Here is a 17062-nt window from a genome sequence, read left to right as displayed (position 1 = left end):
TGCTACTGGGTCTCAAAACTTAAAGTATTCCTGATAGACTTAGTTACCTGGAGTAACTGCAGGTGTGGTTTAGGGATCAGTTCTAGGCCCCAAATATGCGTAGCCACTTAATGTGCAATCTACAGAAAAATTAACCAGCATATTCCCAAAGTTAAACAAGTTCATAAGCTGGGCTTGCATAGGTGCAAAGCAACTAGAGTCTAAGAAGCTATGGAAGAATAAAAAGGTAGAGAATGAGAAAATCTTGTTTCTAAGAAAACAAGAAACTTCACAGAAACAGTTATTTCTGATTTCTCCAGTTTTGACAGGGGCTTCTGATTAAAACTGAATTACTTGAAGTAAAATGAACAAACAAACAAAACCCCAAGCAAACAACCTACAAATAAACCCTATTCTAAAGTAACAACTGAACTTGCTGTAGGTTAGTTGGACCCAATATTTGGGTTCTCCCCCTTGTGCCTTTGGCCTTCCTAAACTTTTTTTTCCTTTTCTACTTTCCTATCAAAAGTAGAATGAGTTCGAATTTTTGTATAGAAATGTTCTACTACTGAAAGATGCTTTGGTTTGGGGAATATCATGCATCTGAGCTCATTGTTTGAAGCTCCATGCTTCAGAAGGCAGCTGACTGTTTAAATATAGATCAGTTGCTTTGAAATAAGATCAATTTTCTGTCACTCATTTGTACTTTAATGTATTTGCTATTTAATTACTGTCAATTTAATATTGACAATGCACTGTCAAGCTCTTTTATATAAGAGTGTGGACCAACATTATAGAATAACTAAATGGTTTGGAACTGTTTTAAATACCTTCTGAAACCACACTGATACCTCATATATGAAATGCCTGTATAGGAACTATTTATGCTTCAATTTTTAAATTGTTTTATTTTTGTTGATATCTCTTTAGAGCTGTATCATGCTTCATAAAAATATGGAGATACTGAATAAACTGAGAGTTCAAAACATAGGAACAGAACTGGTTCTGGTCCTTTCTTGGGCTGGGTCAATGGAAGACTGTTTCTTGAGTTTTAGTTAGGAAAATAACTGTGGGTTTTAGGGAGAGGAAAAAGGGGAAACTAAATCTGATCTGTCTTCAAATAAGATACAGGTTCTGAAATGGCCCATCATGGTCTCTTTCTTCTGTTTGTGAAATCAATTAAATCTATCTTATAAGGAGAAACTAGGATAAATCCATTTTGTAAGTACAAGTGCACTGGTATCTTAGAATTACTCAGATTTTTTTTTTTTTTTTTTTTTTTTTTTTTTTTTTTTTTTCCTGATCATCATGTTCACATATTCAGGGAAAAAAATCTTCCTTAACAGTATTCTTATTTCACTTTAGAGCCATTGGAATCTTTATATCTGACTTTTAGACTTTTAGGTCTCATTGTATCTAATCTCCATCTGTCTTTTGAACATAAATAAAACAGTAATAGCAGAGGATTTAGACAGTAGAGTCACCTGTAGCAAAGACAAGAAGTAATATTTGTATATGGCAAATTTTAAGTATCAACACCCTTTTTTTGTCTGCAGTTTAATCTGAGGATTAACAGAAGAGACTATTTCTTTTAAAGTGTTACAGTAAAATAAATCCCACCCTATAATATCAGGATAAAATAGCAATTACATAGGAAATTTATTATGCATTGCTTCATTATTTGCTGTCTGACTGCATGCTGTTTGACAGTGGGCTTTTTTCTCTCTCTTTTTTTTTTTTTTCCCCTTTGAACTGGGCTGCTTTTGCTGGCTTGGCAGTAAAGGCTGTTTTCTCTCACCACAGCCATTAAATCTCTCACCTGCGTGTCCTGTGCAGAGCTGCAGTTGAGAGATAAGGTTGGTCTCTCTCTCAGCAGTGAGCATTGGTATTCCAGGCTCTTCTTTCAAGGGCATTTTGCTGTGATGAAGCATCTGAAATGACAAGGAAAACATACAGACATGTTAAATACCCTTGCTAGTCTGAGACAAGTAAAGGTAAATGGAAATTATTTTAAAATACATTTTGAAGCTGTTAACAGAGCTTGTGGATAACTGCAAATCACAGTTTTAGGCAGGAGCATTATAGACCAATTCCAACTGGCATCATCCATTAAAATAGCAAATAATAATGGAGAGTCCTTGTCCTGGCGAGATTACACTTAAAATCTAAATAAAACACAAAGCTCTGAGCTATTTCTGAATGTGTGCTCCTGCATGTTCTTCATCCAAGGTCACAAAGTTAGTTGTTGTGAAGAATTGAATCCATTTCTTCAGTGTCTTACTCCTGTGACAGCCCCTGAGCACCTCCATCTTCCCACTGGGAACTGAGGGAGATGCTTGGGATTTCAGTTTCCTACAGCTGTCAGAGCACTGGCCTGGCATCCTCTGTGTGTGTGAATCTCATACAGAATCCTTATAGGACCTGGTTTTAATTCTGTTTTCAAGTACTGCAAGAATAAACATATGTAAGGACTTCACCTGTTTTGTAGTCTTCAGTCATTATTACTTTTACAAAATTAAAAACAGCATAAAAAATATGTTTTACATGTGCTTGTTAATATTGGATGCATTGACAGAGCAGGTATCCCCATTCCTATCCTGCTGTTGGAGAAATTGATTAACAGTGATAACTTAATGTGTAGGATTCAATTATAGATTAGCACTTAAATTACAGCATCAGCTTGTACATATGTGCTAGATGCTTATGTTTCTGTTGTAGTTGCTGAAAATCTCATTAGCAGTCAGAGGTTGGAGAGAAATTCAGTCCATCCTAAACTACACAGCAAGTGATTGATCAGCAAAATCCCACTCTAATAATCTATGGAGTGCCTTGAACAGTTGCCCAAATAATAAGTTCTAATTTAAATATCTTAAAGAACCTCTTGGGGCCTCTGGCTGATGGTTCAGAGGAGGGAGATATTCCAGAGGTCCTGGATCATGTCTGTCAAGCCTGTATGTGTGTCTTGGATACCCTTAGGCATCTCCCATTGCATTAGCTATCCATGCTAGAGCTATGAAATGAATTCCCAAATCTGTTGCTTATACTGGCAATGTGTGCACCAGCATGTGGGGATCTATGTTTTGTTCTCTTAATTTGAAATCTATGCAATTTATCAATGATCCTGTGTAGCAAGGCTGAAAAGAAATTCAGCTTACACTGCAGGGTTATGATCTTCTGTTGCTAGGGATTCATGTGTGTGTTATGTATTCTGTAGGTGTTCATGGGTTCACCAGACGAATCAAGGATGTCTTGACTCCTGAACTGCAGCAGTTTATTTTACCAGAGAAGTTTGCAATTTGGGACCATAACAGTTGTTTTCCTTTGTGGATCTGGCACAGGAAAGGATTTGTAACCATTCTGAGTTGACAGAAGACACACGCACAGATTTCCACCCCCTCACACCTCCCTGAATTTAGTTGGAAGCGAAGGACTATGAATGGTACAGCCACGTTAAAATAATTGAGCAGCTCTGACTCACAGTTGCAGCTTGTGTAGCTGAATGAGACAGCAGTGATGCTGCCTGACTGACACAGTTGTTTATGCAGTCACTGAAGTATTCTCCCATCATGTGCAGGCCTTTGAGTTGTTTGGTATTAACTTTATTAAAGAGGAAGAAATCCTTCATAATGCTGATGATTTGTTTTATTTTCTTGGAGGCCCTCAGATCCCGAGACTTAGAAGCATGACTAACAGAAAATTATTGCCTACAGAAATGCAAAATATCATTTAAAATACAGAAAGGCTACCTTTCCTGAAAGCAAAGCCAGCCAAAGCATTTTCTAAAATCAAAAGTCTCTGCATATATGAGGAACTTACTGATTTAGGATCATTCTAAATTTAATTTAACTTTTATTGTCCAGTCAAGATTCTGTGTCTTTGAAAGTCTTCATAGGAATGATTATTTATTTTGAGAAGGGGTTTATTGGAGTCCTTTTCTTTGCCCACAAGTGATGCCACTTTGGGATTTGTAGAAGCTTTAGTTTGGGTGTCAGACTCATTGTGGGAAAATCAGTGGGTTTGTAGCTGTTGGATAGTTCAGTGTTCCTTATTTACTGCAATGGTAGTTAAATATTCTATTTAAAATATACATTTCTAAGCAGTTTGATGGCCGTTCTGTTTGCTAGCATGTTCCTCTGGCTGGATTTGTCTGTTGCTTCCATTGTTTTGGGGGTAATTGACCTTAGCACAAGCCAATGTTCACTGTCATGAGAAAAAAAAATTATTTCTGTGGATGAGCTGAACCTTGCCCAATCTTCAGTGTTCTATTTTCTTGATGTCCTTGTGAAACACCTCTTTGAAGGAGCTGACTTTTCTCCTGAAGAATATTTGTGGTTGGCCTTTTTTATCTTCTGCTGTAGACAAAGAAATTGGAAGAACTATCTTTCTGGATTCTTTTTTTCAGGATTGTCTCATACTTTTCTAAATTTTTCTGTGGCTTTGAAAGTATATATCATTTATAATTCCGCTAAAAATGAGATTATATTTGTAAAAGTGTATTCCTACTGATAGGTAAGAGCATGGTTTAAATGCTGTTTACTTGTGTGGTAGGCTGAACAAGATCAATAGAGATGCACATCATTAGAAGCACTTCAGCCATAATGTGAATCCATTCCCAGTGCTCCATTCAGCCCCCAAAGGGTCATTGATGGAGGCCTCATTTTTATTTTTTGGGATTTACACGTTGACCTAGTAAGGTTTGCACCTGCAAGCAGAGCTGCTACAGAAATAACCCCTCTAGTGCCAGTGGTAACAAGCACAAGCTTCATCCACAGAACAAAAAAGTCAAAATCTGAATTTAGCTGCTGGTTTCGGTTACCACGTGGTTGATGTTATTGTGAGGTCCAGAGCCAGTGAAGTTGCCCTAAGGCTAAGTCAGTAGTAGTTTGCTTGCAAAAGGAGGGTCAAAATTTTGCAGCAGTTGTTTTAATGACTTGAGAGTTGAGCTTGAAAATCTTAAATCTGTGGTGCTGCTCATATGTGTTGAGCTGAGACACAGCTGGAACCACAGGAGGAAAACAACTCTGTACACAGGAGTAAAGGCTGTGTTGTCTCAGGAACTGTACAGATGGAGAAAGGAAGATTCCTGGCTGGAATGGCATGGCTTTTATTTTCCTTCTGGTTGAGGAAATGCAAATATAAAATCTGATGAAAATATAAGACCTGATAATCAGGTGTTAATCATCAGAGTCTAGTGATGCTATGAGGTTACTGTGGTGCTTGTGAAGGAACCATAACCTGGAATATTGCTCTGAATTCTAGAACCTGTCTGATGCCTATGCATGTAACTGTGAAAACTTGTTATTTCCATGCTCAGCCTGATTTTACAAATGAGCCTCAACTACTCCTAAATTCAGCCTCCTGAGATATTCCAGTAGTGAGTAGTGCCCCTTGAATTCCATGCACAACTCTTGCTATGGAAAAACACTGAAACACATCAAGAAGCTTCTGAATAACTGTTGAAAACTCTCCACTTTCTGTTCTCAGAATTTATGGTCATGGTCTTAAACTCCATATAAAGTTGGTGAGGGATGGAAGTAGAGTTACATTGTGGAACCAGTTTGTGATACTGAAGGAGTATCAGTACAATGCTGAAGTGCAGCTCTGTCTATATCAACTTCTATTTATTAAATATAATACTTTAAAATATTCATGAAACATGGCTTCATTTTTTATTGGGAATTTGGTGAACTGAAATTAGCAAGACCATCTAGAGACAGAGTTAAGAAATCTTTTGAAAGAAATTGAAATGCTTTTTTCTTTAAATTTGGATGAAAAGGAAGTCTCCTGAACTGGAGAAATAAGTCAATATTAACCAATTTTAAAGCGTTCAATAATAAATTTTTCATTAACATTAGGTGAGACTACAAGGAATTGTGGAGTACCCTGAAAAAAAACCATTCACATAGGAATGTCTTGATTTCAGCTGAGAAGTGAGCACTGACAAATAGAATATGACATATATTAGCTGGGGTACTCAAAAGCTTTGTAGACTTCTGTTAGGTAATCTTTGTTTTCAAGAGGCAAAACCAACTAGGTTATCTTTGTAAACAGCTCACTAAAATGCCCTAGTGAGCTAGAGTGATTTTTAAGGGGAAAAATTAAGTTATACTTTGGAATAGGCAAGAAAAAGCAAGAAATGAAAGTAATTGTGATCTCAGTAAGGTCTCCTTATTCAGATTGAGTGGGAAAATTGCAGTGATTCTCCTTTGAAAGGAGATGAACAGTGGAAGTGCAGGAATAATCTTGAAGTGGAACAGGTCAGTTTGCACATCAGGTGCCAGTTTTCATAAGAAGATAAAGGCTATTGAAATTGAGAGGTGACAGTTTTTAAAGAACAAGAAGGGGAAAAAAATAATTCCAGAACTATCCAGTGTAGCTCTATAATGTAAGATCTTTTTTCCATCACTGTTGTGGAACCACACTCAGGCCAGCCATCACCCTCACTCTGGATGCCTTTATGGACCTTAGAGACCATCATCATCTGGTTCTTGATATTTTCCTTTCCCAAATGCTTGTTTTGTTTTCATCCTGTTGGTCCATCACTGTTAAAACTTTCATAAGACTCAGACACATGACTCATCTTTGCTTTCAGGGTTTCCTTCCAGCTCTTTGGTAGCACTTACTGGCTTCTCACTTTTCTGATGCCTTGATTTTTCCATTGCTGTCTGCCTACAACCTCAATCAGGCCTTTATGGATTTTTTTTCTCTGTTAGCACATACATATTATATTCAAATGTATGAATAAAAGGTCCGATAAACACTCACAAAAATGTTAACTTCAAATTCTTTCTAAAAAGTGGTTTCCTGTGGTTTATGAGAAATCTTGACAGTGATTAAGTGACCAGTGCAAAAAGAAATTGATATTTGTGACAATTCATTTTCTGCCTTCTTCTGCCCTATCCATTTCTGTTGGTCTGTATTGGTCTGGGTTTGTAAAATATTTACTGGTGGGATAGGTTTTTGTCCTGGCTGTGGATCTTAGTTTGTGATTACCGCTGGGGAGGTTGCTGTAAATGCAAGTTGAAAAGTGGGAAAATTATTCAATAGAACTTGAAAAAGAATTTTCTGGTAAGTGATATTGGCTTATTTGTCTCAGCATCTAATGTCTCTGCCCTGTTACAGTAAAGAATTTCTTCCTAACACCTAATGTTAGTATAATTAGGAGTTTATCTGTGAGTAAGTGGAGGTAAGCAGAACAGTCTCTTACACTGAGCCATAAGCTACTTCTAGGTTCATACCAGTAGTTAAATATTTCATTCTCCTTATTAATCAGATGTATCCATAAATGCCAATTCTAGGCCTACAACAATTAATAGTAATTTTTGAATCACAAAAATGAAATAGTAGAGGAAAAATAATGGTGCCAGTCTGGGATAAAGATCACTTCAGAAGTCTCAGACTTGTAGATATTTTATTTCTACCATTAAAAAAATAATAAATAAACAGATCACTGAGTCAGCAGGTGTAAAGCATCTTCATTTCTACTTGTTTCTTTTGTTGAACTCAGTTCTATTTGTGAAGGGTTAACCCTTAGGATGAATGGTGTAAAGTTTGCCTAGTGTGAAGTCCTAATTTCAAGGAAATTTTCATGTTCTGTTCTTTGAAGGGGTATTGACTTCCAATCTGCACACAGACATGCCTCTGATCTTCCTAGGGATGAGTCACAGTGCAACGTGGATGCAAAGCACTGGCATCAAATTTGCAGTGTGTTGATCACTGTTGATGACAGGACAAGATGTTCTCTAATCCCATGTGTGGGGTTGTAGAGTGTGCTTTATTAAAAAAAGAAGATTTAGAGCTATTAAAAGCAGAGTGCTGAGATTTTGTTGATTTGAGGGGTTTTTTATCAGTGCTCTGCTGTAGATTTTCAAGTATAGTAAAGTAACAAATCTTACCTTGAGATTAGTGGCTTTAAAAGGCGGGTTAATTTACTCGGAGTGGAGCTTTCAGTGTCAGGCGATCTCTTTTATTTTTTTTTTTTTTTGCCACCATAAGCACTCAGCTGAAACAACAGCTATGACTCAGTTGACAGTGAACGCTGCTTGAATTGATTTAGTCCGAGTTCAGATTTAGCACATAATCATGTTCAATTTGATCCACTGTGCTGCCTAGAGATAAAAGGGTTGAAAAAACAGATTTAGCTTGTGTCAGTCTTTGTGGTGATGTCATTGCCATGAGAGATGGAATAGCGCTGTTACTATGCTGTGCCTGCTCAGTTGGTGGGTGTACGGGGGACAGGCAACCAGCAACTCGCTGTAAGTGCACAGAGCTCGTGTGCAGGCTTGCAGGCATTGCCAGCGCTGAAACTGAATCTTGGACTGTTCAATTGCAGTACTGAAGATTTTTTTTTATTATTATTATTCTTTTGTTGTTTTCTTCCATCGTTTGTGACTCTGAGCTTGCCTAACTCTGTGTACAGAGGCAGGGGATGCCAGCCCGTAGCATGGACTGTGATGTTTCCACTCTGGTTGCCTGTGGGGTTGATGTGGAGGTTTTTGCCAGCCAAGAGGTTAAGGTATGCGCCTGCAATTCTTTTGTTGCTTCTTAGAAAAGCCTTTGGGAGCAAGAGGCATTTGTATGTAGCAATTGACAATAAGGGGCAGATGAGATTCTGCTGCAGTGGTAAAAGAAACGCAGTTTAAAAAAATCTGTTAATTAGTGGAGAGAAATATATCAAAGCAAATGTGCCTGCTTTTTGCTGTGTTTTGATAAGCTGAAAGAATAGTCTGGTGTTTACTCTTTAATGATGTAAGAAGTGGGTTATATAACTGACATCTGTGCATATGCATGTTTCATATTGATAAAAAAATATTTCATTTTTAATTTTGTCAAGTTATTTTTAGTCCAGTGTCACTTTTTAGATCAGCCTTGCCACAAATGTTATTTATTGATGTTGATAACCTTCAGATATCTTTACTCAGTTGACCAGTAGCTGTTTCTTTCCTTCATATTCAAATCAAATATGCAAACATAAATTTTTTGTGAAGGGCTAAAAGTTTGTATTAAGTATCTTTGTGCATCTGCAGTGTAACAGAACACAAAAAGTTATGCATCTTGCATATCATATGCATACCTGGAAAACAATGCTTAAATTTAAGGCTTGATATTCAGGGCTCATAGTCTCTTAATTAGACAACTGCTGTAGAAAAGTCATTGTGTGAAATTGCTTACTGTTGAAATCAATTATCTTTTTTCATTTATTCTCATAATACTACAAGAAAATCACTGTGAATTAAGTTTGAAAGAGGAATTCTAAGTATGCGTTTCACAGATCATCTGAAAGAGCTCATAGATGTAATACAGTGTTATTCAGCAGTTTATAAAGGACAAAGGTACTGACAAAATTAGTTTCTAATCTGATGGTTCTTAGTATTGAAAGACTGCAACAGGGTAAAAAGGATTTACAAATTGGAGGTCAAATTTTGAACCTCTGTTCTGTTTGGTTCTGAGTCAAACACTGAAGCCACTGGAAATGAAGCTACTTTGATTTGCAAGAGACTCTGAGGATTTTTATTTGCCTGTTAGTCTGTTACTGTGTGAGATCATTTATACTTTATACAGATGGTTTTTTGTTGGTATCAAAATATTCTTCTTAATTTAAGAAGCTTTTTCCTAACAGTTTAATAGTGAATTTATAGCTGAAGAAGTGAGTAATTCAGAGGAATCATTCAGGTGAGGAGTCTTGCCTGAATTGGGACATGTTTCTTGTATTATTTTGAAGTAGTAAAATGTTTATCTGGTTATTCATTTTTTATTTTTTTCTTCTTTTTCTCTTTTTTTTTTTTTCTACTTGAGAGCATTTTCTTTTAACATGTAAGATTTACACCTGCATTGATATAATTTTGTACCTGGGTCTTTTTGTGTCTGGTCCGTGTTTGATGTAACACCATGCAAGAAATTAAAGTTGTAGTGAGCGTCTTGTATCTTCATGCTACTCATGTCAGTAGCAATGCAAAAGCAAAATTTTGACTAACATAAATAATCAGAAAGCATACCAGTGATTTGGGTAAGATTAAGATTAGCCTGATTTAAGCTGCAGCATCTATAGCGTGTGGGCCAGGAACAAAAGGGTTACAGAGACATTACAGGAATTATAACCCTTTTGTGTTACTTGGACTTTCTGTACCTTGTTTGCTTTGGTTAAAACTGCCCTATTTTGCTTTTTTCCCCTCTTATGTTTGAATTAAAGTGTTGATTGCAAAGTCTTTGGGTATATTTACAGTGGGGACTGCACTGCAGATTGCACTGCAGCTTAGAAATGCAAAGTCTGCTTCGAAGTTGCCTGGCTTAGAGGCTGTGAGCAGCGTGTGCTCCGTGACCCACAGCTCACTGCAGCTCCTTCCCACTGGGCTGTCCCCAAACTCTGTTGTGAAGGCTGTGGCCAGCTCTGTGCTCATCCCTGGGCTCCCCATGCAGCAGCCTGCAGTGTGGGCACCCCTTTGTGAAAGTTTCACTACTGCTGTTAATGTAAAGCTGGAGATACCTAAGATACCTACTGCTCTTTGCTCACTTCCAGGAGAATCGCAGGGAAAAATACCAATATGGCTTTTTTTTTTTTTTTTTTTGCAAAAGGGTTCACTTCAAAGTGAGTTTTTTTGGTGAAAGTGAGAAAAGATGGGTGTGGAAGTTGAAGAACAAAAGCAAGTGCAGAATTCCTGTCTTCTTCACCTACCCTGAACTTTTGTGGGTCAGGCTGAAGGCACAGGTAGCATTGACAACTGAAGTCCGGGCTATTGTCACTTCTCCAACAGAAGGTTTTATTGCAGGGAATCTTCTCCCTGTGTGAAGGGAATGTTCCCTCAGTGGCAGAACAGAGATTGAAGGTCTTAGAATACATGTTGTGCTTGTTGAAATTTGCTAGGATGAGCTGTTAGTCCCGTAGAATAGTTCTCTGATGTCAGTAAGGGTTGTGTTCAGGGTTTGGGATATGCTTGTAGCATATCTCAGTTTAATTTCAGTTTAGGTTTAGAACTGACATGAGGCCTGGGAGAAGGATGCTGGTATTACTGAGCCATTGTTCTCCCATGAGGCTTGGGAGAAGGATGCTATGTTACTGAGCCATTGTTCTCCCATGAGGCCTGGGAGAAGAATGCTGGCAACACAGAGCACTTTGCAGCATGTGTTGGCCACAGCTGCAGGCTGGGAGTCTGAGGAGCTTGCCAGGACTGCAGTAGCAGAGCTTGCTTGGAGTGTTGGGGCTCTGGAGCAGCAGTTTTCACAGCAAGTGGCAGTGGGGACTCCTGGAAGTTGCCATTTCAGTCCCTCAGAGTTTGGGAGTTCTTACATAAATCAGGCTTTGAACACAGGACTTGGAGCAGAGGGAGCTCTCCAGCTTATTGCTGCTTTTCCACCTCTGGAGGAGACCTTATTCTATAGGCATTATGCTCTTAGCATCTGGCAGTCAGGCTTGGAAACACTCTGTTTCCATTTGGCCTCTGAACAGGGGAGCAGTTATTTAGTACTGAAGGTAAAGCTTTTTAGTTACTGCATTTGGAGCTGCTCATCCTTTCGATGGACAGAGGCTTGTATGGGTGCCTTGTCAGTGGCAGCTGGCCCCCAGCACTGACACAGTGGGTTTGGCAGCCACAAACCCATCCAACAAGCCCTTCACTTCTGATCAGCTGCTGTTTTGAGTTGTCTTTTCTAGTCCAGAAATTGGGTCAGGCTAATCAGCATGCTACTAACTGTAGATCAGGAACTAGAAGAGTTGAGAAGGCAACCAGAGAAATCACGAAGTGCAGTTCTGCTTTGAAGTTCACCTGGTTAATTAAGATTCTTTCAGTGCCTCTAGATGATAATTTCATGTAATGATCTTTGTTACATAAGCAATTAGTTAATGAATATCTTGTTTATTTCTAATAGAGGAATTCCAGACATCACTGAAACAGTGGAAGATAATTTAAACTTGTATTTCTTACTCTAAGCAATGTGTTTTTATATTATTGATTCTACATATTCTCTCCTCATTTTTGTTCACACAGACCATTCCATTCAGAAACAGGATAGGACTGGGGCAACTTGGCACTACTGTAAGAGAGAAGAAATATTCATGATCCAGATGGATCACATCCTGAAGACAGTAATGTAATGTGGATGGGACCATTATCTTAACACAGGGAAAAAACCCAATGTGTACACGAGCCAGGCAGCAAAGGGAAATAGTAGGAATAGTTTCACTGTTTGGACTGTTACTTTGGAGGATTAATCCCCATTAGAACAGGATCTCTGTCAATCTGTAAACTTATTACTCAGTTCAGATGCTCCAGTGAGCATCCTGCTATTGGGAATTGTTTGGGATGGATGGCTTGGAGGTTCAGTCACTGTCCTGCAGTTGCCTGTGAGAGGTTTAGCAGTCTAAATTTCTGAGGTCTAAAGGGCAAAACCACACCAGATGCTTGCGGTTTTTGCTCTCCATTTCAATTCTCCACTTGTCTAAGTGCTCATTGACAAAGTTGTTCTGAGGTTTAAAGTTTAAGTGCTCTGAGGCCAGAGTCAAGTGAAGAAAACTGGAGAAGGGGGGAGAAGTGTTGCTGCCCCTCTGGATGGTGCCAGCTGTCCAGTGGCAGGAAGCATGACTTGCTGGGAGAGTTTCTGGGTTTCTGCCTTTACATCCTTCTCCTTAGCCATGTGAGCTTGATCCGTGGGAAGAGTCTGTTGCACAGTCATAAGACTTCACAGACGAGCTATAAGGAGGAAACCAAACAACAGCATGACTGCCAAAAATACCCTGATGGCTAGAAAGGCCTGCTCTGTACCTTCTCTTGGTATTTTCTGTAGTTGGGAGTTCTTTCTAATTGCAGATACGGTTGAGTCTGTGAAATCTGTATGATCTAAGAGTTCTGCTGGAGAAATAAACCTGCTTGTCATTTGATCTCTGCTTACTGTCTGTGCTGATCTGGAGTGAGTAATGGAGAGGAGCTTTCCAAATGCTGTAGTGCTGTTTCCAGGACACTGACCCTGCTCTTGGCTTCAGGGTCAGCACAGAGGGACTGACAGCAAAGCTGGGGCTTGTGCAGCCTGTGCTGCTGCATACTGAGGTGCTCCCAGTTCCAGTCACAGGCTGAGCTTTGTCTCTGTCCTTCTAACACCCTTATGTGAAGGCAGCTGAACTCTTTAGGGAAGTTCCCAAAGAAATGATAGAATGTTAAGACTTCTAAAGGCCATAATATGCTCTTTAGGCTGATCTTCACTTGTTTCCTTTTCCCTTGGCTCAGAAGAAGGGGGTGTTGCTATTTCACCAGAGGTTGGTGGCAGCTGCAGGTGTTTATACACCTCTGAATATGGCAAAGCTTCTGCTTCTCCTTCTTCACCCTTTTAATGCTAACAGGGAACAGCAAAACAAGTCAGAGGGCTTTGTATTCTCTCTGATCCTCCTTTCTATTGGAAGTCACATGAAGATTATTTCCTTTTCACAAGGATAGCTAGACAATGTGTAATTTGTCAAATGAAAGCAAATAACAACTTGAATGCTTTGGTAGAAGGTGTAGAATTAATTCAAGGCAGGTAATAAGGTAAGATGGAGCTTGGAATTCTACTGATAAATGGCCCAGCCAGTGAGGAGCACTGAAAAGATGGTGATTTTCTTAAGCAAATTTGAAGAATTAATCAGAGCAGCTGTAGATTGACATACTTGTAATATGGATACATGTATGATGCTGATTTTTCATTAAATAATTACTTAAATTATTAAGATTTTAAAATAAAATTCTCAGAAGAACCTAGAGAGATAAAGTACCCAAGTTCTTTCTCTTCTTCTAAAAGAAAAATTATCAAGGACACATTATTTTCAGGTCTGGAGTGATCCAGTCTCATTTTCCTCTAAAGGTGCTTTATATGTGCACTCTTTTATCTCAAATTTTACTGATGCTGTTTGCTGCTGCTTAGCACGACGAAGATTTGCTACTGAGCAGTGTTGCATGTTCTGAGGCAGAGGTCTGCACAACCTTTTATGTATCTTTAGTAACTTTTTATTAATTTATGGTAATTTTTTTGCTCAAACTTTTATGTATCTTCAGTAATTTTTAGGTGTTTTTTTTTTTTTTGCTCATAGACTAATATAAATGCTTTGTGGTTGGAGAGGACTTCCTTTCTAGGGATGATTCTACCAGAGGCCTTAAATAATCTACTCAGTTTTGATCATTCAAGTGCTCAATAGCCTGTTTGCTTTGGAAGATGCTACCCAATCATATGCTAGAGTGCAAACAACCATGACAGTGTGGTCTTGAGCAGAGAATTCTTCCTTGGCAAAAAGACACTGAGGAAATTGGAACACAGTTTGTCAAACTTTTGGCTAACACACAGGACCAGGAACCAGCCAAGCAAAGCCTCCAGTCAGTGGCCACTTGCTGGAAGACTGTGTTTTCCATGTACATATTTATAGTGGCACCAGCCTTGTGTGCATGAGCCTTTCCTGAAGATTTCCCCCACTAACATGATTTTCAATAGGCAACTTCTCCTTCTAAAGGCCAACACAATTAAAATTTCCCCCAGGGAAAGGGCAGATTCTCCCCTTTCTTTTCCGTATTGGCAATACCTCTAAAAAGCACATGCAACCTTGGAGTTTGGCTCCAGCCTGTGATTTCCACCTAGGATTCCAGCTGATTTCTGCTTTGTCCATGTCCATTCCTGGAAGCACAGACCACTTTCTCACAGCATCTCACAACATTGTGATGCCTTGAGCTGTCCCCACATGGAATTTCTGTTGGTGCTGAATCAAGGAGAAGCCTTTGGTTGTAGCAGTTGTGATGGAGCAAACGGCTCTGCTGTCCTTGCAGGGACAGCTGGGTGGGTCCATGTAGAGCTGGATGCTGCAGCAGCCTCTCCATGGCACCTTCTCTTCTGTACACCTGGAGTTGCTGGAAAACCTCAAGGTGATGTTATAGGTAAAAAGTTCCAAGTGTTCTCATTTACAGATGGAAAACTAAGGAACCAGGAAGTAAGTTCTCTGATTAGGAAACTGGATTTGGCATGCAGAGCTGGTGTAATTCATAATTCTTGTTTTTATTAATCATGTTCTCTAGATGTTCGGTTTCAAATGTCATTGAGCTCTAGGCATTTTCCAGAGACCAAGGAGCTTTATTGAGTTGGTAGCTGATTTTGGCTGGTTTTTGTGGTTTGTTTTTGTTGGGGGTGTATGTGTTTGTTGTTTTGTTTTTAATTAGCCCAAACTTGCTGCTTTTCAGAATCTGCATTAGATTCCTGCAGACAGAAAGACTGACTTTATCTTACAGGATGGCTTCATATTTATTAGGAGCATGGAAGAGTCTCCAGTTTTGCAGCACCAGGTAGTTCCACCTGTTGAAATAGTAGTCCCTGAGCTGAGAAACCCAATGAACCTACTGAGCTCCAAGCAGTAGCAACAGGCAGCTGTACAGGAGAATTTCTGCAGATCAATTTGTCACTTGCAGAAGAATCTCTCTGCTTCATCTGCTATAGTGAGGGATATGTTTGCTGTTAAAAGTTTGAGGGGTCCAGAGGGCTGAATCATGCAGCAGGACTTCTGCTGCACAACCAGAGAGAAGCCACTTTGCAGAAGTCTCACTTGTCCTTTTATTCATGTAGGTCAGATATGCTGGTGTGAGGCAGATGAACAAATAATGGCTAAATACCTGGTAATTCTCTCAATAAAAGAAATTCCATATATGGAGGAGATAAGGAGATGATTGTTTTATTTGCTGTGCTGATTTTACTCAAACATTACTATCCTCAAGTTTCATCATCCTTTGCTGTGTATCCTCATGCCCGGTGACAAGGTTCATTCAGTTTTGGCTACTTGTCCACATTTCTTAGAGAAAACCTATGACTAAACCACTAAGAATAAAAACTTCTGAATTTTCTGAACTGGAAAATTTGTTTTAACCACAAAGCAAATGTTGGTTTTGGTGGGGGTGGAGTGATGTATATTTTATTTTGTTTGGAGGATTATTGTTTTATTTCCTACTGCTGATACAAAAACAAAACCAAAAGCAACCTACCAGTAGAAATGGCCTTTCTCCCTCAGAGAATAAGATTTTTTTAAAGAGAAGCAAGTATTTCTAAGGGGCAGATCATAGATGGAACTGTTCTGAGCTGAGGGAGGAGGAAATCAGTTGTTCAAAAGGTAGCCAAAATGAGGAAGGGGAGCATGGGGACTGGGAGAAGGGAAGTCAGTCTGATGAAGTTTGTCTGTTGGGAAGGACCAAGAGTGGGTGGGGAAGAGTCCTGTGGAGGCTGGGGCAGGTTGTGGCAGGTGGTTGCAGGACTGGTGTCTGTGGGGATGACAGCAGCAGGGCAGCTGGGATGGAAGGACAGCTCATGAAAACAAGAGTAATAATGGAAGGCCAAGGTGAGAACAGATGACTTTGACTTCTTGTGCTGTAGTAGAATGATTTAAGGGCAGAAGATGATACAAGATGCTGGAAAAACCCATTGATAGTCTAAAAAAAGGAGGATTTTGACAAAGCTTTCATCAAGCAGGTGTTAAGCATCATTGAAACCGTAATTAAATTAATCTTGACAGCTTTCTGCTGTACTGAAAGCATCTTCCACAGGCTTCCATCCCACCTCCAGGTAACAAAATCCCCTTGTGAATGGGTACTCTGGGCTGCTGCCACTCTGCTTTCAGCTCCTTCCTCAAAACCTTTTGCTGTTAAATGTCTCACAAGGAATTAAACGATTGAACATAACTACACTAAGCTACATATGCACACCACACATGGGACAGAAAATAATTTGGAAATGTTACCCAAAAAATCAAATATATTCTCTTTTTATATACTTTATTCCTACCTGCTCTGTCTTTCTGTTTCATCCTCCTGGAATTCAAGAATGAATTTTGTGTTTTCCCGTGTTGTTTTTGTTCATTGTGGTAGATGATACTAGAAACAAATAGCAGTAATTTTTAACCTGTTGGAAATATCCAAACAGTAGGTGATACAGTAAGACATGTATCAAATTATGAGACTGTTCTGGGTGCAGGGTCTTTTAGCACATGGAGGTAGGTAATTTTATTTGATTTTCAGGTTAGATTTTAGCAATTGAAGAAATTAATAATGGCAAGTACTGTTGGTGAAAATTATTTTGAAGTTAGCTTTTGAAATAAAGT

At 39.0% G+C, this 17062-nt stretch overlaps 1 protein-coding gene across 5 annotated transcripts in view; it reads left to right on the top strand.

Annotated features, from left to right (window-relative positions):
- Positions 1-17062, top strand: part of RCAN2 (regulator of calcineurin 2) — an 83278-nt gene that overhangs the window by 33683 nt on the left and 32533 nt on the right. The window contains exon 1 of one of the 5 annotated variants that reach the window (XM_021529742.4): positions 7178-8494. The exons of the other annotated variants lie outside the window; for them this stretch is intronic. Within the exon in view, the coding sequence (XP_021385417.1) occupies positions 8408-8494 (87 nt within the window). The 5' untranslated portion in view covers positions 7178-8407. Of the gene's footprint in view, positions 1-7177; positions 8495-17062 lie in introns of those variants that run through there. 5 annotated transcript variants of the gene reach the window in all.

The sequence above is a fragment of the Lonchura striata genome, chromosome 3 (genome assembly GCF_050655825.1).
Source record: "Lonchura striata isolate lonStrDom1 chromosome 3, ASM5065582v1, whole genome shotgun sequence".
NCBI lineage: Eukaryota > Metazoa > Chordata > Aves > Passeriformes > Estrildidae > Lonchura > Lonchura striata.
This window is presented reverse-complemented; position numbering and strand designations above follow the sequence as displayed.